Here is a 27,528-nt window from a genome sequence, read left to right as displayed (position 1 = left end):
TAACGCGAACCGTTTTAATCGAAAAATAAAAATTTTGGAAGCAAAGTAACCCCAGCACCTTCTATATATCATGAATCACGGTGTCTTTGGTTGTCCTTGGTACAGCCGTAGAGTCCCTAAAGGGCAGAGGAGTTGAAACAGTCCTTGTCATACGAATCAGATCCAGATTCTTCTTGCATAACGTCTTTAACACAGTGCGTGCTCAGAGTACATGATCATGCATTCGTTTCTTTATTTAGATCGTGCAGTGTTAGAAGGCACAGTTACTTTTCAGTTTCTGTTATGTGCCTATGTGTAACGGTTTGTGTCAGGATACTGTATGTGTGTACATGGATATTTGTCCTGCGGTTTGGTTGTCAACGAATCACTGCAGATGCACTTGTATTCATTATAGCGCCTCTACTATGGTGGATTATACTTTGATGGATTTACTAGTATATTATATTTGAAACACGAAGCTAAAGTATGTATGTATGTAATCAGAAGAAGTACATTGGAGAAAAGAAACTAAAGAATGCAGAAAATCTTTTAGTGTTTACACACATCTCATAGGCGGATCCAGAACTTTTCAAAGGGGGTGGGTGGGGGGTGGGGTCAGGAACCCCCTAAACCCCACCTTGGCTCCGCCATTGCAAAACATTAACTTTAATGTGGTCTTTAGTCATTTTCAACAACAAAAAGGGGGGTTGAACCCCATGAACCCCCCCTGTGGATCCGCCACTGCATCTAAGTTTGTGTGATTAAACCTTAGCTACAAGAAAATTAAGTAAAGTTAAGCGCTTGTATTCACAGCCAAACAAAGAACAAATGGTTTTCGAAGTGCATTTTATATATTTTCATCACTCTCTCTGACAGGAAATCTTGGTTATCACAACCCTCTCGTACATTTTCTTGCCTTTCGAAACGACATGGATAGCTAGCTGCATAATATAAATGTCGATGACATGTTGATCGTTGATAACGAACACGTGTACATGTAACGGATCGTGTTGTGCGATACTGTGTGTTTTAAATAGTTTCTGACAAATCAATTCGCATTCGATGAAATAGAGATTCTGTTGGAAGGCACATGGATTGACATTAAAACAACATCAGAAAAAATCGCTATGTCATATGTACAACAGTAGATCTACCCCTCTCCTTCTCTCTATAGTATATACAAGTCATTCGTCCGCTGAAACATGTAGACCAAATAACTCTCGGTATACGTGTTTTTGTTGGTTATCGAGGTTACTTCCCATGTATCGTTTAAGTACACGCACGCAAGCACACGCACGCACGCACGCACGCACACACACACGCACCAGTCAGGACTCTTTCTCATTCACACACATGAAATTACACGCAAACACCAGGAATCTCGAAGTCCATTGTTTCCATCAGAATACCAAAGTCTGACCTCTTGAAGTTACCTTATACTTCAATGTAGCCGGAAGCGGAGTTCGGAGATTTGGGACTAAGACGATGACAGTTCGACGTCTTCGTTGGCATCGCTGCTTTCTTTTTGATTCAATGACAATGCCACCTTGTACACATTACAATCGGTCACATAATGACCCCTTTGTATATGACACCATTACTAGAGCTGAGAAGAAAACCAATAGCTTCCCCCATATATTAACGGACGCCGCTTTGTTACAAGCACATATCGCTGTCTGTGTTATTATGTCTTGTATACGCCAGCTAGAAGATGATAACGTGACCTAACTTCCTTTAATTCTAAACCCAAATCGCACAATAGCACCTAACCTTCAATGTAATATATTGGCGTTCTTTGACCCAGAGGAAATCACCAATATCGGTTGTTCCTTTTAATGCGATTTGCAATTTCCAAACAATATCTTAAGTCATGTGCCGTTACAGATACACTTCTGGCGTATCGCCGTTCTCCACTGGTCGCTTCAGTAGTGCCGTTCCTGCCGCTGCAGCTGCCGCAGCCTTTGCTTTGTTGTGCCTTTGTGGTGGGATAGGGGTAGAGTCTTTCGGAGCAGGGGAATTTAGTTTGGATTCAGCGTCTCTGATCATTTCTTTGAGCTTATGGTTTTCCTCTTGCAAGACCGTGAGCTGGAGCTGATCGTTTTCTCGGCGCACAGACCCCACTGAATTCTGGTTCTTGAGTGTCTTTAACTCATCTTCTAGTGACTTCCGGGACGCAAGTATTTCTGGGTAGAAAAGAGAACATCAGATAAAATAATGAGAGTGTGTGCGAGTGGTTGAGTATGGTGTACGCAGCTTTTAGCAATATTCCAGCAATATCCTGGTGTGGACACCAGAAATGGGCTTCACATACTGTGCCCACGAGGTAATCGAGCCTGGGTCGAGGTGAGGAAAGGACGCTCCAGCTGCTAGGCTACCCCACCGCCCCAGATAAAGTAATGCCAAAATTCAAGTATGACTAGTATACATAACGTAAGCACTTTATATTCAATGAATCTACTCAAAGCCATGAATCCGTTAATGGGAAAAATAATATGTGTTCTTACCTTTCTTCTCCTGATGTGACTTCTCTAGTTGTTCCTTGACGTCGGTCAGTTCCGCCTCCAGTGACTCCTGTACCTCCTGGGCCTCACACAGGCTGTTCTCCAACTGGACCACGCGCACACTCAGCGCGTCCACTGTCTCGTTCAGGGAACTCTGGAAGACACAGACACAATTACAGACAGTCACAGTCACAGACACAGATATACTCAGGGCGTGCACTATCTCGTTCAGGGAAGTCTGGAAGACACAGTCACAGACAGAGGCACAGATATACTCAGGGCGTGTACTGCCTCGTTCAGAGAAGTCTGGAAGACACAGACACAATTACAGACAGTCACAGACAGAGACACAGATATACTCAGGGTGTCCACTATCTCGTTCAGGGAAGTCTGGAAGACACAGACACAATTACAGACAGTCACAGACTGAGACACAGATATGCTCAGGGTGTCCACTATCTCGTTAAGGGAAGTCTGGAAGACACAGTCACAGACAGAGACACAGATATACTCGGGGTATCCACTATCTCGTTCATGGAAGTCTGGAAGACACAGTCACAGACAGAGACACAGATATACTCAGGGCGTGCACTGCCTCGTTCAGTCACCACTCAAACACAAACTACCAATCACTGGTAACAGAGTAACATATGCCCAGGTCTCGATTTGAGCATTGCGAACTTGCACTAGTGCCCGCCTGAAACTACAAAATGAATGACTGTTACTGTTCATCTCATAGAGTTTCTGAAGTAAGATAAAATGATCTCACCAGAACCAGAATAGTTTTGTCATAATGATGTTCTGGAATTATTAATACCACAGTTCAAATATTTTATATATTTTGATATGGAGCAGCATTTGCAACTCGTTATTGCCACAAGGTTATAGTGCAAGGTTGCACTAGGTTCAAGAATATTGTATTTCCTTAAATCGAGCCCTGGATGGAACCACAGTTTGATGCCATCATTACCATGTCAGTTTTCAGATGTGATTTGTAGTCCTCTAGTTCCCCCATGCGCAGCTCAACGCTCATCTCTCGCTTGTTGAGTCGCCACTTCTCGCGTTTGAGAACTCCCACGAGATTTCTGGCTGAATCCAGGCCGTCCCTGAACTGTCTGAGAGTAGAGTCCCGCTCGGCATCTTCACTATCGTCCCCACCATCCTGGAGAAGATGAGTACAGTTGTAGGTGTTGCAGGTGAAGCAGGGCATGTACCAACCGTTTAACAATGGTGCATTTACGTATTAGAAAATACCACTTTGTCATACCCTTAACTCTATAGTCTGGCATAGACCTACATGTGCTCACCTTGACCACAACAGTTGAAATTGATGTTGTATTACAATGTGATAAAAACGAAGTATATCTTACACCAATGTAGTGTCCATGTTATACTGATGTGGTATAATATTGATATAAACGAAGTATATCTTACACCAATGTAGTGTCCATGTAATACTGATGTGGTATAATATTGATATAAACGAAGTATATCTTACACCAATGTAGTGTCCATGCTATACTGATGTGGTATAATATTGATATAAACGAAGTATATCTTACACCAATGTAGTGTCCATGCTATACTGATGTGGTATAATATTGATATAAACGAAGTATAGTATATCTTACATGCATATGTAGTATTGATATAAACGAAGTATATCTTACATGTAGTGTCCATGCATGATGGTATAATATTGATATAAACGAAGTATATCTTACACCAATGTAGTGTCCATGCTATACTGATGTGGTATAATATTGATATAAACGAAGTATATCTTACACCAATGTAGTGTCCATGCAATACTGATGTGGTATAATATTGATATAAACGAAGTATATCTTACACCAATTCAGTGTCCATGCTATACTGATGTGGTATAATATTGATATAAACGAAGTATATCTTACACAGATGCTGTATCCATGCATTACTGGTGTGGTATAATATTGATATAAACGAAGAATATCTTACATCGAAGGTAATAAAATCACCGGCTCGAGCCGTAGATGCATCCAGGGTATAGTGGAAATTTATCGGAACGTATACCCTGGAGATTGACGAGCATGGCTAAGAATATGATATGCAAGAAATGTATCTTAAGCTGGATATGCAAGAAATGCATCTGAACGAAAATCTAGGCCCTGGTGTGGTGCACCGGGGATACTATACAAGCAATGTGCACTGATAAGGCATGTGGCTGTTTTGTATATTTTTCATGAATGCACACGGTGACCAAGCATTGTCAACTATATACTACGGCGAAAGGAGTATTGGCGTGAGACAATGCATTTTTGTGACTACATATTCTACTAAGAGCTCTGTATGATGAGGTTGATATGCAAGCGCAAGTGCATTAATATAGGCAACTGAACATTGATGGCTAGGCAGAGAATAGGCTAGAAAGCTGTTGTCAGATACTGACGGAAAGCACACATATGAATACGCTGAGTAATAAAGAAGAATAGATCAAATAAATGGATGCTTTTCAGTTAACCATGGATTTAGTATGTGATCATGGAAATCTCATCCATACGAGAAATGTTAAGTTTACGGGAATGAAAATATGTTTAAAATGTATTGAAAGACATGATAAATGAAACATGGTTAGTTAAAATCCTAAACATTCTACACATTTGTTGTGCCTAAACATATAGAATGGGCAATCTTCTCACATGCTATAACAAGTTGTAAATATACAGTTAGTGGTTACGTACATTATAATAACTATATTGAATCTCATATCAGCAGGAAGTGACACCAAGTATATACATATAGTCAAACACACACACACACAGGCATAGAATGCGAATCAAGTGCAGAATGCGCATGCGCTCATTATATACATGCACATAGAATACCTCGTTCTCTGTGACGTCACGCTCTTTCGGGTCTTGCTGGAAAAGGATGCCAGAACTTGTTTACACTTTCAGAGGCACGGTATAACAAATCAAGGAAAACAATGGTTTGGGCTGACAGCTTCCTATGGGAGGAAAACCCTAACTGACTCCGGCATTGGACATACAACCATAGTGACTACATAGGCATCGATCTCGTGCTGGTAAACCAATAATTACATGCAGCGTGAACCAGAGTTTTTAACACAAAAAAACAGATAAGCAAATCCTGTCAGCTAACTTTAAAGAAGACGCCTTAGACCACTCTAACCACACACGCACACACACACCTCCCCCGACTTCTCCACCAACAATATACTGTTTTCATTCACACTCATACATAGCTGAAATTAAGAGGTGGTGAATTAGTAAATGTATGGCAATGACGTGGGTGGTGGGAATGAACCGGAAGGTATGAAAAGTGTGTCAGACGGCTGGAGACACGGAATGGGCATATCGGTATATAGGGAGAGTGGTATTGTGAGGGCCTCTTGACATTCTCGACACATGTGGGACACATTCTCAAGACTTCTCATACAATTTGGATTGAATCTTGTATTCAAGCGTTGTGTCAACTGAAGGGGTTGTTGGGTTATCGAAGTAGGGTACGAGGGTCCATTGTGACATATTTACTAATATCACCTAGTGTCTAATACTGGTTTTCGCCTCTATAGTAATACATTATTTAACACCCGTCCTCTAGCCTTGTTGACAGCCATGCTCTACCTCGGTGATATGTCAGTATGTCTGATCGCGTGATAGAGCTGACGTTGCTGACGTTAATAAGACGGGTTAATGTCGAAAACAGACGTTAGAATGAATTTATGAGACATATTATACAATATCAGCAAAAGAACTGTCTTAATGAAAATTAGCAAAATGACAATGGTACAGATTATATATGTATATGAATTAAAAGTCTGATACTAAATACGTAGCGATATGTATGAGTGGAGTGAGTGAGTGAATGGACTATTACGTCGCGTTTAGCTATATTCCAGCATTATCCCGCCAGAAATTGGCGTCACACGTTCTAGTCACGTGGGGAATCGAACCTAGGTTTTCGGCGTGACGAGCCAACGCTTTAACCATTGGGCTATTGAATAGTGGTCGTGTTTTCAAAGTTCATACCGTATAATGGAATTCTAAATGCACGTATACTACCGTATATACTGATAGCTCACCAAGATATGTAGACGTAATTAATACAAATTTCCGACATTTTATGATAATATATTGAGTGAGTAAATTGGGTTTTACGCCGCTTTTGGCAATATTCCCGCAATATCATGGCCGGGAACCCTAGAAATGGGCTTCACACATTGTACCCATGATAATATATAGACAGAATAGATATTATTAACATATTATTAAAGACCACAGACGTCACGTGTAGTATCCTGACAGACACTGTTTACATACCGTCAGTGACCGATTTCATTTTTGATAAATATTATCCCGTAGTTGGGGGAAATTCTGCTGATTGAACATAAATCATTAACCGAATAGACCCTGTTCACAAAGAAACCTTAGTTCTCCGACTATCGCAAATCTATATGCTTAGTAAGACACAGTCGACTGTATCAGGTTCCCTGGCGACTGGAATGTAAGCCTGTCCGCCACACTGATAAGGACAACCTACAGCTTGAACGTAAGTATATCAAAGATGGGATTTGTCAGTCAGATCTGGTTTGTCCACATTCCTCCATCGAGCAGTGAAAACCGACTTGGGAGATGCAAACAAACATGGTCAGTGCAAGAGAATAACCAGTCTTGGTTATACCAGTGAGTGAGTTTGGGTTTACGTCACTTTTAGCAATATTCCAGCAATATCACGACAGGGGACACCAGAAATGGGCTTCACACATTGTACCCTTGTGGGACATCGAACCCGGGTCTTCGGCGTGACGAGCTAACGCTTTAACCACTAGGCTACATCATCGCCCCTGATTATAGGAGTAAAAGTAAATCTAATCATCTAAACTTCAACCATTATCAGTCAAGGTGATGTAGATGAAATTGTACCGTCTCGACATACAAGATACATTGCAAGGCAATGACAAGTGCGAAGTCGGATTGTTTTAAACAAATAATTAATTGACTCGCACCTTTCTTAGTAGATATACCGAAAACGCAATGGATTTCGACATCGTCGTACACGTTGAAAGAACGAGACGACAGTATTTAGTCAAGTCCCATGCGCACAAAACTGTTTTACATGCACCGATGGCCTTGAGTTCTGTACGTCGCTGCCATCTACGCAGAGTTACTGTCCTTTGCTGTGTCAGTATCCGAAAAACCATAACCATGTTCGATGGTCACAGCAAAGTGTGACGTTGGGCTTTCCTCCACAATAACGCCTACAACTGAAATACCGCCTCGAACAAGGTTAACCAAACTCACTCACTCATTTGTAACAGTGTAGCATGACTTGGTAACACTGATCAGCCTAGAGCAGGCCGCTGGTATGCTGGTAACCGATATCCACACACTGCTTGTTGGGGGAGCTGATGCCTATCTCCGTGAGGCTATGGCTGCGTGACGTCAAACACGACACAGTAGGTGTACAATTTGAGCATGAGCTGAATATCGCCTGCATTAGATGTCTGTTTTACATGCCACCATCTTGTACATTACACTCACAGTTGGTGGAATAGCCCCGTGACTACAGCATTCACTCGAGAGGTCGGGTTCGATTTTTGCAACTTTAGAGACCGCTCGTATGGGGGTGATGATGATTTTTATGGAGAAGCACGTACAATGTAAAAAATCAGTGACACTCCCTCCTTTCCCATAATTTTAACCCATAACTTTTACAGATTTTTATGTACAAAACTGCTGATCTCCCAAGTTCATGTGTACAAAATTGATGACCCCCATTATCAATGAAGATCGCAGACAAAAACGACGGTAGTATTAGGTCCAGGATACTACGATGTGACACAGACCTGTACTAACGTCAGTTATAGGATCAACCTTGACATACCTTGATGTATTCATCTTCTGTCTCTGTGAACCATGAGTACATACCTTGATATATTTACCCTGTATCTCTCTGAACCATGAGTACATACCTTGATGTATTCATCTTCTGTCTCTGTGAACCCTGAGTACATACCTTGATGTATTTATCCTCTATCTCTGTGAACCATGAGTACATACCTTGATATATTCATCTTCTGTCTCTGTGAACCATGAGTACATACATTGATGTATTCATCTTCTGTCTCTGTGAACCATGAGTACATACCTTGATGTATTCATCTTCTGTCTCTGTGAACCCTGAGTACATACCTTGATGTATTTATCCTCTATCTCTGTGAACCATGAGTACATACCTTGATATATTTATCCTCTATCTCTGTGAACCATGAGTACATACCTTGATGTATTTATCCTCTATCTCTGTGAACCATGAGTACATACCTTGATATATTTATCCTCTATCTCTGTGAACCATGAGTACATACCTTGATGTATTTATCTTCTATCTCTGTGAACCATGAGTACATACCTTGATATATTTATCCATTATCTCTGTGAACCCTGAGTACATACCTTGATATATTTATCTTCTATCTCTGTGAACCATGAGTACATACCTTGATATATTTATCCTCTATCTCTGTGAACCCTGAGTACATACCTTGATATATTTATCCTCTATCTCTGTGAACCATGAGTACATACCTTGATATATTTATCTTCTATCTCTGTGAACCATGAGTACATACCTTGATATATTTATCCTCTATCTCTGTGAACCCTGAGTACATACCTTGATATATTTATCTTCTATCTCTGTGAACCCTGAGTACATACCTTGATATATTTATCCTGTATCTCTGTGAACCCTGAGTACATACCTTGATATATTTATCCTCTATCTCTGTGAGAAGGTCTGAGACATCCTCCAGCTTCTCCAGGAGATCCTCCGCAGTGTCCATTAAGTTCTCACTTCGGCGCCGGCTCCAGTCCATGAATGAGGGGACAGTCGCCATCTTGGAGCTAGGAGTCTGCAACACAACGTGGTAACATCTAGAACTGCCTCGTCTGGAAGTTGATACTAGCGACACACAGGTCAGGCTGGCATTCTGTTGCCGCTTGAGAACTAGGTTACATGCAGGTTCTGTTACTTTAAAGGAAATGGAAAACCACATGTTGCCAGACTCCACGTTCTATTACAAGAAGATTTGTTTTCATATTTAACAAGGTTTAAAATCAAACAAATTCATAAAACTTAATTACGAATGCAATGAATGCCTGGTGGGACAATGGAAAAAATCTCGATTTAACCTTAGTTGGAGTCAAGCAGAGTGTCAGTGTTTTGTTTAACTTACCATGAGGAATCTACCTGTACAATAAAATTGTTTCCGCTTAGACGAAACCCCAAGTTATTAAAACCGATGACAAACAGAGTGTTGCTGTTAGATCACACTAAATACGGTGAATCACCGCAATAATGACATTACTTCGCCTTAAACGTTATGTCGAGTTATTAGAGTTCGAGACAAGCAGAACGCCAGTGCTAGATCACATTAAATGTGAGGAATCATTTCGATGATAACGCTACTTCGCCTTAAACGCCATGTCGATGATAACGCTACGCCAGTTCGCCTTAAACGCCATGTCGAGTTATTAGAGTTCGAGACAAACAGAACGCCAGTACTAGATCACATTAAATGTGAGGAATCACGGCGATAACACATTAAATGTGAGGAATCACGGAACGCCAGTACGATGAGGAATCACGGCGATGATAACGCTACTTCGCCTTTAACGCCATGTCGAGTTATTAGAGTTCGAGACAAACAGAACGCCAGTGCTAGATCACATTAAATGTGAGGAATCACGGCGATGATAACGCTACTTCGCCTTGAACGCCATGTCGAGTTATTCGAGTTCGAGACAAACAGAACGCCAGTGCTAGATCACATTAAACATGAGGAATCACGGCGATGATAACGCTACTTCGCCTTAAACGCCATGTCGAGTTATTCGAGTTCGAGACAAACAGAACGCCAGTGCTAGATCACATTAAATGTGAGGAATCACGGCGATGATAACGCTACTTCGCCTTAAACGCCATGTCGAGTTATTAGAGTTCGAGACAAACAGAACGCCAGTGCTAGATCACATTAAATGTGAGGAATCACGGCGATGATAACGCTACTTCGCCTTGAACGCCATGTCGAGTTATTCGAGTTCGAGACAAACAGAACGCCAGTACTAGATCACATTAAATGCCGGCGATGATAACGCTACTTCGCCTTGAACGCCATGTCGAGTTATTCGAGTTCGAGACAAACAGAACGCCAGTGCTAGATCACATTAAATGTGAGGAATCACGGCGATGATAACGCTACTTCGCCTTGAACGCCATGTCGAGTTATTCGAGTTCGAGACAAACAGAACGCCAGTACTAGATCACATTAAATGTGAGGAATCACGGCGATGATAACGCTACTTCGCCTTGAACGCCATGTCGAGTTATTCGAGTTCGAGACAAACAGAACGCCAGTACTAGATCACATTAAATGTGAGGAATCACGGCGATGATAACGCTACTTCGCCTTAAACGCCATACAGAGACAAGCAGAGTGCCGATAATGGGTCATATTACAGGACTTATAACCTCACTTTGTAAACGCGAGATATTGCACAAATACACGCACAGACATTAAAATATACATATTACTTGTGCCTTAATTTAATCATACACCATTTACTACTATATGATATCTGATGTCAGTCGGGTTGTACACATTATTAGTTTCTCTGTCTCGTTGTCTCTGATAAACATCGAAATCAGACAGATTCCAGAAATATGACAAATATTATGTGAGGATTAATCAGTCTATTGATAAATGAGAGCTGCGAGATCAAGAAAATGTTTGTCTGGGAGAAGCGTTATCTTTCATAGTCAGCAATAAAATCATGCCACGTCTTTGTATCTTATCACACATCTCTATGTGAATTAAAGATTATTCGGAAATTAGGGAAATGATGCGTGTCATATGTCACAGGTGAAAGGTTAAGTGTCGCCTACGGGACAAAGCGAGATTTGAATCTACATATAACGAGAGTTAATATTAACGGCAATGCGGTCGCTCACCATTGATTACAATCTCCGCCGTGATGGTCATTGAAGATGCAATAAGATAACGAGCTGAAGATCTACAGGAGAGAATTGATTGTATATTTATTTGTTTGTTTTGAACACATCGTAATTGACAAAACAGATGTGTCTGATTAAGAAAGGCGACACATTGCCTTCTGTTTGTCTCCCAACGGGGTCCACACTCACAAGGCTGAGAGAGAGTTAGTTACGTGTGTAAAACACGTTCGTGACATGTTTCAATGATGCAAAAATATGAATTTAAAATAGGTATGTTATTATGGCATTATATATACTAAATGCAAAAGGTTAAGGGCCATTGTTATTTCAGAGCAGGGTTTTCTGATGTAGTGAAGACAGTAAAATACTGTTTCATAAAAATATCACAAGAAATGTTCATGAGCCTATCTTTTATGTTCAGTAAATGTCAGTGTGCATAAGCCGGAAGTTCTTGTAAACTAAATTTCTAATTTCATAAGGCATGAATTTTATTCAAGAATATATAATGACCTTTTCAGCATTTACACAGGCCTCTGTATAATGAAATGTGCAGTTTCCGTGTATCACATGCCACCCATACACCAGGCAATATTAAGCAACGTGATGTGGAGTTGTATAAACGTCGATACTGATGTCTCCTCCGGGAATGTAAAACCGAATGTATGTTGAATTCAGAATAATATTTGCATATCATTACAGCTGTACCGTAAAAGCTGAAATGCCCATGCCTGATGCTTGACGAATGAGAATTGCACGTCATAGACTCCCATTTCTCAGTCCTGCAGTCTTGCGTGACGATTTGACAAGGCCGACAGGAAGATGGCGCTATTCTGGACAAATATGTCTTTTTATGGTGATAAAGTTAAGTCATAAATAGCAATAAATGACAATTGGTCTTCCGTTATACGCATAGCGATTGTTGCCATTGACGATGACTGAGGCAAGAGAGAGCAGAATGTTTTTTGATCCAAAATATGTGCCCTAAATATATGTATGGAACATGAATCAATAGGAATATTTATGATATGCAAAATGTAGACGGTAAGCTTCGTGGTTACACTTATGGAGAGAAACTGTATGGAGACCGGTAACCTTGTTTGGGTTGGGAGCATGAGCGTAAACAGGGGCAGCTGACTGTGAAGGGAACAAAACGTTGAGCCAGCTGAATGATGACATAGAGTGAGTGAGTGAGTTAAAATTTAAAGTCACATCGGCAGTATTGTGACTATGAAAGTTGTAAATTTGTAAATGTATACATGAAATAAAAACAAACTTATATACTTACCTGTCTGCGAAGGACAGTAAAATAACTAGTCTATCACAGATGTACACTTAAAACTAGCATATAACCATGAAACACTATTTCTAACTTTAACGGTACAATATAAAATGGTCTATAGATTGCCAGCAGCTGAAGGTAGATCACCATACTAGGGACCATGGGGACTTACAGTGCATTTGCTTCCTGCATGGAGATGACATATAGCAATGAGACATGTTCTTCTTGACCCACAACCATGTTTGGGTTAGGGTGGATGAGTGTTAAGTGGGGCCGCGGACTGTGAAGAGAAGAAAGCGTTGATCCAGCTGAATGATGAAATATGGCCATGATACACCGTCTACTTCGTAACCTACATTATACATAATCATCTCGGCCACTTTTAATACTCACACCGCTTGTTTTTACCCAATGTCATTCCCTGCCCTGTTTAGTTGTCGCATTACCTCATTCAACAAGTTACAGATACGCTGGACATTATTCATCAAGTGACTGCAATGTAAGGTGACTTTAACCATAGAAACTGGACTTTAAGGGTTTGATTGGTGTGGGCATACCTCTGGTTTGTCCCAAAACTCTACACCTAAACATGTTTAAGAAATACATGTTGCTAAGCCCTGCATGTGTAGTGTAATAAAGCAGTTTCATCCTGAAAGCGGACGCATAATAGACATCTCATAGACAATATTTATATACATTTCTAAGATGCTTCGGTGAAAGATCAAAGGCACCGACAGTACATTTTCAGATGATAATGTACACATTTTGCATTATGTCACAATGTATTAGCCTCATTGAGTGTGTACACGTCTTTGTCTGGATGTAATAATAATAATGATAATAATGTATTTATAAAGCGCCTCATATCCACCGTAGAGATGCTCAGTGGAGCTGATCTAAACTTACGGTGGTAGTAGAAATGGCGACGTTCACATTGTTTCATATGGTTTGCGTTAAACACAGATGTAATCAAAATAAGTTAGAGAAGATATTTAACCCGAACGTAAGCCGTCATCAAACTGTTCATCATTTGTTTTTCTGGTAACGTGCACCTTAACGTGGTGTGTGTGTTCGCGCGTGCGTGTGCGCGTCAATAGAACAGCGCGTCAGTTAGCCCTGAACGAGAATTGTTAATTTAGGTCACCGACTTCATCGCTTTTCTGTTTGTTTTCTGCCTTAGATTTATCGTCGTTAAGTATTAAATTTGGCATCTTAGAAAATAAATACAATTCGCTCTACCACCATGTATAGTGTAATAAAGCACACTTTCGCCCTGACCTTTCATAACGTTAAGGCCCTCGTACACAAGGATGCGCGATTCCTTATATGTAAGTTTGCCTTCGAATACCTGTATTTTGATGCTTTATGTTAAAGCTCTTTGGTAACTTTTGAATGCAAGAGTTTTAATGTAGGTTTGTGTTTATCGAACACAAAGAAAGCTCACGTATCCCATCAATACACCATGCATCTCCATGCCAATGTACTGTTATTCTTCCTGTAGCTTGATACTGCATTGTTTACATCATTCGATGACACCCATACAATCTACATTGTGTGTCACATTAGCCTGCATGTGTGTATTGTACGTGTCACACACCAATGTATGTCTGTACGTACTGACAACACAGAGGTGAGACAGGGAGCAGTTCTCTCCCCACGTGGTTTATTCTCGTATCACCCGGGGCTATACTTCATCCATGCTATAATAAAAATACTCCTTCTCTACTGGGCTGACCATGTAAACAGGAGACGTTTTGAAATGACAAAAATGTATGCACACTGCACAGAATATAATTCATAATGCAGAACGTCAGTGCAAAAGAATACCCAGTCTTGACTATCCTCAGAACACATTCCGTTTGTGGAAATTGGAAAAATGACTGTGAAAATTATCTGAATACTATGGATCACTGAAAATCAGTGATGACACCAGGTGTTCGCGAATGAACGAAAGTGAGAATACATATATTACATCCCTGTAGAAAACATACACGCCCTGCCCTGTCTATGATTTCTCTGTGTGGCGAAGGGGTGTATGCTCGTTGTGTTTAACCTACGAAGGGTATTTGCCTCAAGCTCTGCAGTATCAGTACGTGCAATTTCAAGTATATAGTAATGAAACTACCGGACAAAACGAAGTACACACGCTTGTTTTTTGGTGGTTAAAATGAAACAGTGAGTGAGTGAGTGAGTTTAGTTTTACGTCGTACTCAGCAATATTCCAGCTATAAATGGTGGCGGTCTGTAAATTATCGAGTCGGGACCAGACAATCCAGTGATCAACAGCATCAGTATCGATCTACGCAACTGGGATACGATGACGTGTGGCAAACAAGTCAGTTAGCCTGACCACCAAATCATGTTTAGTCGCCTCTTACGACAAGCATGGGTTACTGAAGCCCAATGCTAACCCGGATCTTCACGGGTTAAAATGAAACCAGAAGGAAATGGTTATTTGATGATGATGTTTTAGTTACTGACATCAAAATTATGTATTTCAACTTATGTTTACAGTGTTTCAGCGATTCTTTTAGTTTAGTAACCTTTGGGTTATTTTAGTGTATAGTTCAAGGGTATGCTTTCTTTAAAATACGTTATATAGCGATTTCGTAACTATAAACTAAAATATGAAGAACAAGTCAATAAGTTAAAAGGGTAGTATTTACATCCATATACACAAAGATCTTAGTTAAGCACCCCCTGACATATCTCACGATTGAATGAGCCCTAATCTTAACCCTTTGGAGCATATCTGGGACATGACTGGTCATCGTGTGTAACAAAGGGATCCTCCTGCACAGAACCTGGCCCAATGTTGGAAGCTGCTTTACACGAGGAATAGTGTAGACTGTCCCTTCACAGGATCAGGAGGCTGACAAGGGGTATGAGGAGGAGAGTTATACTCGGTATTGACCTTGAATAGTGTAAGAAATGCAAAATTGCATTTTGAATGTTCATATTCACCAACAAATTCAACATTAAACATTCCAGGGCCATACTTGTACAGACATGGTTTTGTATGAAAATCAGTGGGGATTTTTTGTTTGTAAAATGAGCAAGTGTCATCATAAAATCAACATGGATTCCAATCATTTTGTCGTTCTGTATGAGTCATAGGATCATACGGGTTAGAAAAACTCATGTTTTTCCATGGTGGTCACCACGAGAGGTTTTATGTACGTGTTGAAAACCTATCATTGCAAAAATACAGGGGGTGCTTAATTAAGTTCTTTGTGTATAGGTTAGTGAATATTAGATATATTTCAGCTGAAGACGCTTGTTGCAGTAACTGAATTCTCTCCGCTAACTCAAGAAAAATGTCAATAACATCAACATCAAATAACATCAAGGTGATAACAGGCATCATAACCGCAGTGTATTCCATCACATCACCCCGTGAATCCGCTGTACACATGACCTCTTTCCCCTAGTGTCACTCATTCCAGGGCACAGTTGGAGATGGTCTTAGCTTAATCCCGACACTGTCAGCACCGCAAATAAAGGAAGAAAACAAGACCAGTCTCTAGGTTTAGCTGTCAGAGCGTAGTCAGCCTACGAGGAAACGGGTCATGTTATATAGTGCATATCAAGGCATTCATCATCACCACGAGGTGAATGTATGTGCAACGAGTTGTTAGCGGTATGATTTGAAAGCGCGACCGTGGATGATTGATGTGTATATAGTATACATATCAACCGTGACAACCGGACGTTTTGCTATTATATATTCTGCTCGAATATGAAAACTAATACATTACGTCTATATATCCTTGGTGTCCGTGTATTATAAACTGTCAATCATCAATGTTTAGATAAATGCCTATTGTACCTAAGCCGGTGAAAGGCGACCCCAACGTGTGTTTATGCTTGATACTCGCGTCATTGAAGCTTTAAACTCTCCGTGGAAGTAATGATTTATGGTATAAGACGGAGGCGGGTCGAAGGTGCCTATTCAAATAATAGTACTACAAGCTGTCACGTATAAGGTCAGATATAATACGTGTGAGAAATCAATACTTATTTGTAAATTGATTTGGGGATTATTACTTGTTTGTGAAGTTACTGGGCTATAAAGTATCCCATATTGCACATTGTATGGGAAACACAGCCATACTGTAATGTTGTCAAGATTTCTTTTGAAATGCACAGTTTGAACAGCTGAGGTTTCCGGTTACTGGCATTTTTTGAAAATTAATACACTGGGGAACCGATTTGACGTTTTTGCGAAAAGTGACTACATCAAATTACAGAATCTATTCTGTGTCGAGAAACAGTCAAGAATCGTGAGGTACATGTATATGGTTTATAATCGAGGCAAATGTGAATAATCCAGGAAGTTCCTACAGAAAAGAAATATGATGGATTTCAAAACGGAAAAAGACTAATTGCAGTAACGACTATGATAATGTGTTTGATCTAAAGAAGTGCGCAATGTTTCTCAAAATAAAAATTGGGAACGAGCCATGCTGAACGCCATGATGGTGCCTGGAGGTGACAGATAGCTGGATTAGGTTGCAGTGCAAGGGAAGGAACATGCGATGTGAAGTGATGAAGGCAGCGCCTCTAGGTAGGGCGGGAAAACGGGGAGATCACTTGAGGCATTGTCATGCGATTACGCGTCATTTATTAATTGATGTGACACAATGCGTCTGATTCATAGGTATGCCTGCACTTAATCATACGCACATCACTCATTATGAAATCATTGTCATTTGAATACCAATGTAATACACCTGACACCTGTCGATTATGTTACTGCATAAAGGGATTATACACGTATATTATGGATACTGTCAATGACATGGTTTATGGTTTTGGTTAACGCTGCACTCACGAGTATTCTAGCCGTAGACGGCGGCCTTGTTACAATCAATCATGGGTCACGTCGTGGGGTAGGATGACCACGTCTCCAGGAATATACCCGTCTATGAGGTCGCATCTTTCGATAAGCATATGTTCCTGAACCCTATTCTACATCGATGTCCGAGTTCAGAGTGAGTGAGTGAGTTTTACGCCGCTTTTAGCAATATTCCAGCAAGATCTCGGCGGGGGACACCAGAAATGGGCTTCACGCGTTGTACCCATGTGGGGATCCGGGTCTTCGGCGTTACGAGCGACCGCTTTAACCACTAGGCTACCCTACCGCCCCCGAGTTCCGAAGAGATATACACCGTACACTACCATGATAATGAACACGCGTATAACGAACTGACAGATATAACGATAAGTTCTTTGTCCCGAACAACTTGCTGGACATTTTACTCGAACGAACTGCGGTTATAACGAACTAAACTTCATAGTCCTTTGACTTCGTCATTACCGTACTTACTGCATGTTGACTGTTATGAGCGCTGCACGTAACACTATACTGACTATACACATGACAACACCGGGTGTTTAAACTGGCCCCCAGCAACCTATAGTGGCCATAACACCAAATGGATAAGCGATCATCTCAGTGACATAGTTGATAGCATGTCATCGTTCCCCGACGGTGTAGATCTTTGTCCACAATATCAGATTGGCTGGTCCAGATTCGATAATATACAGGCTGCCCTACTAGAAGGTATATGGCTCAACAAACAGCACACACAAACGAAATGACAGCCTATCTCACGTATACCATCAAACGTACATGTATTTCATACCTCTTCTCCACTGCAACGAGTCTCATCTGTTGCATGTTTCCTTTATTTTGTATTCATAATATGTATGTTTCCCCATATTCCCTCAGTTAGGTATATATTCCCTCAGTTAGGTGTGCGCCCTGTTAATTGCATAACTACCCAATTCATATCCTTCTCTCATTGATCCGAAGTTAAAAGGACATCCGGGTGTAAAGAATTGTTCGTGTGTACAAAGTATAGCTTGACACAAGAGTTGTGTCCGTATCATTACAGCCGATTATTATTACAGGGGATTGTGCAATATTGAAGTATGGTTATATACGATACATCGATTGGATGGAGTTAAAGAGATATAACGTGTGCGAGTATTAATCTGTATCTTAAAAACTATATTCTACTTATTGACTTCGAATTACCGAGAAATAACCGTTAACGAGTGTGTGTCAGTGTCTTAAACACTATATCCTATTTATCGTGTTCGAGTATAATCGTAAACGCAATGTTCAATGAGAAAGGTTCCAGTTTTTGCTATATATACGTCTACAGCGGCTGCAGGCAATTCTGGTCGCCCTGTTACGGGATACTTAAGCTGTAATGAATGCCATGATTAATGTGTTAGTGCTGATTTGTGGTCGTGTTGTGAACGCCTGTAGTCTCTCCGTTTATCCGTGACGTCTCCGACCTCGTCAACAACGGCACCGACTTTACGGTCTCAGTGGTTAATAGTCACTTACAGGCCACTTGATATTGGACGAAGATGTCCATTATCTCTACATGCCGTTCATTAGAAAGTGAAATATGTAAATAAATGCGCATACATTTATCACTAAACAACTTCCATTTTCAGAACTTTCAGAACAACCAGAAATATAAACATGGACACAAGCATACAAGCATACGCCTGTCTTTATATAAAAGATGGAGTCTAGAAATCCTTCTTGGAATAATATTATTGATAGCATATATATATATATATATTTCTGGTTGTTGCAATATCAAGTTCTGATATGTAAAAAAGTCCAGTCCAGTTATTCATTCTTGTCAAAACTCATTTATATATATATGGACACAAACGTTTCATAGAAAACTTTTTTGATATCAATAAATCAAGGTCGCGTTTATAGCATGTAATGAGCATTTATATTTCATGAGTCTTTAAGCCACGTCTACAACATGCAACATTTACACGTACATCCATGATATGCTTGTAGCAAGAGGTGGACACACGATTGGTAAAAAATTCTGCATGTTATTGGCCAAACACCCTTTTGATGATGGAGCAACTATGTTTTAGTCAAATATGAAAGATTACTTGTGCACGGAGTAAAGTGAATTTAATTGATTAGGAAATTTATTAGGGCTTTGACGTAGAGTGGACGTTAAACATATTGTAACTGCAAACTGTGCCTCATGTCAATATATGAGCCCCAAGACAGTACCCGTCTGTGTGAGGGGGTTTCTCATTCATTGGGCTGCATTTGCCCAGGAGTTAGTTGGATGTTGTTAAGCGTTAAACACTGTCAGGGCAGCCATTATATCAGTTTGTTCCCTGTAAGCCCGATCACACGACCCACACCACGAGGAAGTCGGTGAGTCCCTGAAGCGCGCCATTTTAGAGGTTTATTACCGTGGGATTGTCGTGAATTCACACTTTTCGATATTTTCAACCGTCATAAACAATTAAAGGAACCATATTTTATATTGGTACAAATTCAATGTAATGTCTAACAAACATACGGAGAAAAGAAGTGTAGCTGGTTTAAATAGTATTGCTGGAAATAATATGACGGTAGTTTAAGTGAACTGGCATTCTCCGCTACAGTCAGATGAACATACCTGGTAGGTCAATACGTTGATGTAGAGGTGCAGGTAGGGATCACAGCATACAGTACGAGCGTCAACAGGTACAGTCAGCCAGGTTTGATAGTCGAGGCGACTAGATCTGCTACCCCCTCCAGGTACAAGGAAATACTACACACTATACGTAACACAAGCGTCCGCCTCAGTTCACGCACTGCAGTCTGGGAAATCAGACGTCCGCGTCCGTTGACCGTATGACAGGTCAGCAGCTGTGGATGAGGATTGACATCTTTATTGTTGTTACAGATCTAGTGACACAAAAAATACAAGTAACGTTTTTATTACAGTTGTATAATTATACAGACGATATGTTGACGAGGCGGGTGTGGTTGCACAGTGGGTTAGGTTGATGCTTTAAGCTCTAGGGTTCGAATTTCGATTAAACGTGTTAATCATGAGGTCTAGCAGCTCAAATTAAGTTACCGTGAATTTGTGTAGAGTGATTTTGCAATCCGGCTGCACACAATTTTCATTAAAGTGAAGCTTTTCCCCGTGCTACATGTTTCCCGAGGACAGTGATGTATCTGGGCAGCAAAAGTCGTTACACGGAGTTGTTTTGTAGCAGTCGATCACCTCGGCCCGGGGCATAAGGGGGACAAACAGATGAAGAAAGAGACGAAGGTCGCCCTCACTGGACCGACGAGGTGATGACGTCTGCCCAGAATGCGAGACGCGCGGCAGACGACTGTTCCAGAGTCCCACTATCGCCGTCACCTAGAACATTAAGCTGACAGCAGTGTTCGGATTCCATCCCACGTTCAATGTGTTTGAAAAGTGCATTCGTGTCTTTCAGCAATAGCGACCTCCCTTCAACAACCTGTTCAATGACACTAAGCCCTCGGAGCATCAGTTTCTACCTCTGTCTATTTTGGGACTTCCGTGCCATACTCTCCACCTCATCAGTTAAAGTGTGTATTAATAAAATACACCCGCAACATTAACAAGCGTGTGAATGAATATTGATATACGCCGCAGCCCGCAGTATCCAAGCTTTATATAAAGCGTGTATTAAACTGTGTATTAATGAAATACACCCGCGACATTATCAAGCGTGTGAGTGAATAATGACTTACGCCGCAGCCCGCAGTGTCTAAGCTTTATATAAAGCGACGGATAGTTAAGGAGCGTGTGTCAAATAAGGGGCCGTTCATAATCTATGTTCGTTCGTCATTCACACTGTACATGCTTCTCCATAAAATGCATCAACACCCATCATCCCCCCTCTACATTATGAACGTTCCCTAAGAACACAAACATCACCGGTCACCGCTGCATAGGGACAAGGTGCACATAATCAGCTCTCTCACTGTAATCCCTGATATCAAATTCAGTCTTCTCTTGCGACAAGTATGCGCTGTGGAAATGTGTTCAGATATTTAACACATGCAAAACGCGTTAAGCTCTAAACGAAATAAGGATTTTTAAAAATCCTGAAGCAGAACGAAGATTTTGCGTGTTATATCTGAAAACATGAAATGGATTAAGATCTCACTGCAAACTCCTATCTGTAAAATTTAAACATAGTCTAAATGTGTTTAAAAGTTAAACATGTTCATGAAAAAGCGAGTGAACCTGAAGTCAGACACTTTAGTTCAAGCAGAGCTATTGTTGTACTAGTCAGTATGTTTAATTCATAAATCCCATGAGTGGGTGAGTGTTAGGGGTAACACCGCTGGAAACCCTCGTGTCATCGGGGCACATAGAGAAAGGCTGATTGTTTTATACCAGACATTCCACATGAGTCGATAAAAGTTCAATGCACAGAGGTTTACAGCGGCGTTTTCAACTTACTTCAAAAAGTGTTGATATGTTTGATTTCAAAGGACATACCAGTCAGATCCTACATAATCATCCCAAAATATTGTTTCAGATATTCAGTTTGTAAACAGTATCAAGCCATATCTTAAGTGTGAAAAGAACAGCCAGACAGCTTCTGTGCCAACGCGATTAGTTTGGTTTCGTTTGTTTGTTGTTGAACGCCGTACTGAACAATATTCCAGCTACATGGCGGCGGTCTGTCAATAATCAAGTCTGGACCAGACAATCCAGTGATCAACAGCATGAGCACTGATCCACGCAATTGGAATATGATGACATGTGTCAATCAAATCAGCGAGCCAGACCAAACGATTCCGTTAGTTGCCTCTTACGACAACCACGGGTTGCCGAAAACCAATTCTAACAAGGATCTTCACGGGTTGCCAACGCGATTAGCAATGTCTTTGTTAGTAATGGATGACACTGCAATGATCTGCAAAGCACTGGGCTGCAGCTGCTGGCTACCTCACAGACCGGGAAGTACCTGATGTTGATGCTGTAGGATGCTGTAATATATGTGCTAGCCTTCTTTATCGCCGCAGAGCAAATTGTCAATTTTTGTTCAAAGCTTCACAAAATGACAGCAATGAGTTGATATTTATTCTAAACAGGTTGGTTCCAAATACCTTAGATTAAGGACACGTTTAAATTGTAAAAACATGTACAAATATTCAAATGTTAAACAAACTTCTAAACATGTAATATCCGTGCTACTATTAGTATTTAGGATGTAGGCATACGTCTCTGAGACCCATTTTGTGTTGCAGAATTCTAATCTTACATGTTTCTTTAGTTTCATCCCAGATGGGTAGCGCAGTAGTTAAGTGTTTGTTTGCCACGCCACAGGTCCTGGTTTGAAACAGTGCTTGTATGAGCACCTGTTATTTGAACATTCATTGTGTGCTGTTCATGCTCATAAACCTAGAGTTTGTGTGTATCATGGTCCTAATATAGGCGCAGTCATTCAAATTGTGCGCAGTCGGTATAGGTATATACCCTGTATTATTAAACAATATACAATGTGTATCCATTGGTGTGCACATGAGTGTTACACTTGCTAAGATCAGACACCATATAATAGACCTTCTATTGTATGGGCTCTGCTAAGATTTAGAAGAGTTCCAATTTTAAAAGACAAGAAATGTCTAACCCTGACATTGCTATGCACTTAAAACCAGCAACGACGTGACATTCATCGTTTCAGCTCGTCCTGATTTACATTTGTATGACAGCCCAGCAGGACAATAAATCTGGAACAAGACTGACTGACTGACTGAGTTTGGTTTTACGCCGCTTTTAGCAATATTCCAGCAACATCACGAGGGGGACACCAGAAATGGGCTTCACACATTGTGCCCATGTGGGGATTCGAACCCGGGTCTTCGGCGTGACGAGCCAACGCTTTAACCATTAGGCTACACCACCGCCCCTCTGGAACAAGAAAAGTGGGGGATACTTAGTAATAAAAGTCTCTAGTTGTTATGGTAACGACACACTGTCCTGTTGAACTACATTTAACTGTCTGCCTTACGACCCTATGTGTGATACAATATGAGATGGGCGATCAAGGCTTCAGCTTGACTGGTTTTCAAAGAGACGGATATACAAAGGGCGACAACTCCCTTTCTTCCACAATACCAGACACTGTTCAGAATGTTACGTTCGTAAATAATACATCTGGACCAGAGAGCAGTTGAAACAAGATCATTCTACTGAGACTGCGTGCGACCGAGTCTCACGGAAGATCCTACATATCTGCAAAAAAACCACCACCACCCACCACCACCACACACACCATTTCGCGATGTATTTGAATCCACAACAAAGTATTTTATGAGAATAACACAAAGTACCCTATGACAATAAGCCTTTGTCACAACTGCTATCAGTAAACAAGATTCTTTTCACGCAATAAACTCGTCTTATTGTACCGACTGTCATGTTGGGATGTGCTCTTGCATCAGTGCACAAATGCATACACGTCCTTTGTACGTTAATACCAGTCGGGACTATCTAATAGCGGCTGTGCCATAACGCTATTACAGTGAGTGTGGCATGTTTAGTTTATACGCTGCCTTTAGCAATATTCCAGCAATATCTTGGTGGGGGACATCACAAATGGGCTTCACACATTGCAACCATGTGGGAAATCGAACCCGGGTCTACAGCGTGACGCCTTAACACCACTAAGCTAAGTCTTGGTCTAGCGTCATACATCTACATCATGAGTGTTTGTAAGTGAATCCGGACAGGACCAGCAGAACGAGAGGTCGATAATGTAAGCAATAGTCTCCCCCATTACGATACCATGAAACACGAACAATTCACATCAGGACTGAACAGGAGATCCTATAGTTGAAGCGTTCGTTTGTTGCCCCAAATTGTGATTCATCCAACCCCTCACCACTCATTTACTCACTCACTCACTCACCTACTCCCCCATTCATCCACTTACCCATTCTCACCAGTCCATCCACTCACTCACCCGTCCATCCTCTCACTCACCAGTCTATCCACTCACTCACCAGTCCATCCACTCACTCACCAGTCCATCCACTCACTCACCAGTCCATCCTCTCACTCACCAGTCCACCCACTCACTCACCAGTCCATCCTCTCACTCACCAATTCATCCACTCACTCACCAGTCCATCCTCTCACTCACTCACCAGTCCATCCTCTCAATCACCAGTCCATCCTCTCACTCACCAGTCCATCCACTCACTCAACAATCCATCCACTCACTCAACAATCCATCCTCTCACTCACCAGTCCATCCTCTCACTCACCAGTCCATCCTCTCACTCACCAGTCCATCCTCTCACTCACCAGTCCATCCACTCACTCAACAATCCATCCACTCACTCAACAATCCATCCTCTCACTCACCAGTCCATCCTCTCACTCACCAATCCATCCACTTACTCACCAGTTCATCCTCTCACTCACTCACCAGTCCACCCACTCACTCGCCAGTCCATCCTCTCACTCACCAATCCATCCACTCACTCACCAATCCATCCACTCACTCACTCACCAGTCCACTCACTCACTCACTCACCAGTCCATCCTCTGACTCACCAATCCATCCTCTCACTCACCAGTCCATCCTCTCACTCACCAGTCCATCCTCTCACTCACCAATCCATCCTCTCACTCACCAGTCAATCCTCTCACTCACCAGTCCATCCAATCACTCACCAGTCCATCCTCTCACTCACCAGTCCATCCTCTCACTCACCAATCCATCCGCTCACTCACCAACCCACCCACTCACTCACCAGTCCATCCACTCACTCAACAATCCATCCTCTCACTCACCAGTCCATCCTCTCACTCACCAGTCCATCCACTCACTCAACAATCCATCCACTCACTCACCAGTCCATCCACTCACTCACCAGTCCATCCACTCACTCACCAGTCCATCCACTCACTCAACAATCGATCCTCTCACTCACCAGTCCATCCTCTCACTCACCAGTCCATCATCTCACTCACCAGTCCATCCTCTCACTCACCAGTCCACCCACTCACTCACCAGTCCATCCTCTCACTCACCAGTCCACCCACTCACTCACCAGTCCATCCACTCACTCAACAATCCAACCTCTCACTCACCAATCCATCCGCTCACTCACCAGTCCATCCACTCACTCACCAATCCATCCACTCACTCACCAATCCATCCTCTCACTCACCAATCCATCCACTCACTCACTAATCCATCCACTCACTCACCAGTCCACCCTCTCACTCACCAATCCATCCACTTACTCACCAATCCATCCGCTCACTCACCAACCCACCCACGCGAGTGTCAAAAGGAACAAACCATCTCCTGTTATGCTATACTAAAGAGACATCTTGTAAATGCTGTGTATCTAAAACATTTTTGGTGAAACTGGTTGAGCTAAAACATGGAACTTATATGGCATGACCTTCCCGTAGCAACGTTGATAATGCAACATTATCCGTTGTAGTTGTTTTTTTCTAACATAAATTACAGGTGATAATTGTTGATCAAAGACCTTACCATAACTTTCTTTCTCATGATCAAATTAGATCACAAAACAGAAGTTGTAGATGCCATTGCCACAACAAGGACATCTGACAATTGCCACTGCGTGTTTATACAAGCAGTTGATGAAAGCGCTCATAAAATACCCATTTCACGCACAGGGTCACATCGTCCGAAAGCCTGTTAGCATACATACCGAACGTAGTCGCATTATATCATTGTGATATGCATCGTTTATTTAACATGCCTGTATAATTTGAATAAAAACGCTCATGCCTTGTTTCCAGAAACAGAAAAGGCAGGTTTAAGGGACTTGGGAAGTTATCATTGTGCTGTGGCACGTCCTGTGTCTAAATATAAAAGAACGTTTTAACTGTAACATCGTAAGTAAGGTCATCATTGTAAACTGTAACTAGAGTCGGAACAGATGATGCATAAATGGTTTATTTTTCTAAAATGTCTTCTTTATTTGTTTGAACATTAAGCAGGTTTTCCACCATTGATGTTTTAGCTGAAATTTTATACTGAAACCCAGAAACGTCTTTGTTGCCTGTCACAGTTTGCCATGCAGTGTAGTGTATATCTGAATACACATCTGTATACAAATGGGCGTATATGGCAGGACCTAACCCGGATTCCCACAGATCAATGCTTACGCAGGTGTCAGACAAGGTGTGCCCTCATCTGCAACACCGATACCCCAGGGATGTGCACAGGTTATAATGTACAAATTTGTGTGTACTGAGTATGGATAGAATCTACAATGTCTATATAAGGATAGGTTACCAGTGAAGGTTATCATAACAGATACCTGTTTTCAAGTAACACGTTTCTTTTCTTACTGACATTTTATTACATGTATTAAGTTTCACACTGAAATACAGAATTTCAAGAAGACATGGCGAAGTAAAGTGTCATATAACAAATTAAAATAGTTACTCAAAAAGAAGTATGAACGTGATGTTCTTGTGTAAATAATATGTATGTTCGTGTGTATGGTACAGGATCTGCTAAATATATCCACAGATAGGAGGACAGGATGCAAGCAATGGCCAAATACGTATTTATATTTACATGTGACCTTTACATCAGTGAACGGGTGCTGTGTGATATCTGCTAAATATAACCACAGATAGGAGAACAGGATGCAAGCAATGGCCAAATACGTATTTATATTTACATGTGACCTTTACATCAGTGAACGGTTGCTGTGTGATATCTGCTAAATATATCCACAGATAGGTGGACAGGATGCGAGCAATAACCAAATACGTATTTATATTTACATGTGACCCTTACATCAGTGAACGGGTGCTGTGTGATATGTGTGGTAAGATAGGAATATTACTGTAAGAATATTGTCTGACCAGGAAATAACGTTATGATTTTGCTGGTATTGAATTCCACGTAGGTAGTCAAACA

At 41.3% G+C, this 27,528-nt stretch overlaps 1 protein-coding gene and 1 long non-coding RNA gene across 5 annotated transcripts; one reads left to right on the top strand and one right to left on the bottom strand.

Moving 5' to 3' along the window:
- On the bottom strand, positions 1 to 20,399 carry LOC124267183 (intersectin-1-like). 4 transcript variants are annotated; one of them, XM_046702096.1, is made up of 6 exons: positions 20,244 to 20,399; positions 9,250 to 9,399; positions 5,348 to 5,383; positions 3,451 to 3,642; positions 2,484 to 2,634; positions 1 to 2,162 (listed from the first exon to the last, which is right to left on the bottom strand). In XM_046702096.1, the coding sequence occupies exons 2-6, from the start codon at positions 9,382 to 9,384 to the stop codon at positions 1,858 to 1,860; spliced, it is 819 nt and encodes a 272-aa protein (XP_046558052.1). In that variant the 5' UTR covers positions 9,385 to 9,399; positions 20,244 to 20,399; the 3' UTR covers positions 1 to 1,857. The 4 variants fall into 4 exon arrangements, with proteins under 4 accessions (XP_046558052.1, XP_046558053.1, XP_046558055.1 ...); XM_046702097.1 differs by lacking the exon at positions 5,348 to 5,383; XM_046702099.1 differs by lacking the exons at positions 9,250 to 9,399; positions 20,244 to 20,399 and adding an exon at positions 8,942 to 9,068.
- LOC124267184 lies at positions 15,557 to 27,528 on the top strand. Its single transcript, XR_006895977.1, has 3 exons — positions 15,557 to 15,676; positions 22,932 to 22,937; positions 27,518 to 27,528. It is a non-coding gene; the product is annotated as an uncharacterized LOC124267184 (long non-coding RNA).

Source organism: Haliotis rubra, unplaced genomic scaffold, assembly GCF_003918875.1.
Source record: "Haliotis rubra isolate DU_JTF1 unplaced genomic scaffold, ASM391887v1 Scf13, whole genome shotgun sequence".
NCBI lineage: Eukaryota > Metazoa > Mollusca > Gastropoda > Lepetellida > Haliotidae > Haliotis > Haliotis rubra.
The sequence above is the reverse complement of the archived record's forward strand: the minus strand, read 5'-3'. Positions and strand labels throughout refer to the sequence as shown.

Coding starts and splice junctions, on each gene's coding strand:
- LOC124267183 (XM_046702096.1), bottom strand. CDS start 9,384: ATGGCGACTGTCCCCTCATTCATGGACTGGAGCCGGCGCCGAAGTGAG. Junction 3,643..5,347: donor GTGACGTCACAGAGAACGAG/GTATTCTATGTG, acceptor CATCTTCTCCAG/GATGGTGGGGACGATAGTGA. Junction 2,635..3,450: donor CACATCTGAAAACTGACATG/GTAATGATGGCA, acceptor TGTGTCTTCCAG/AGTTCCCTGAACGAGACAGT.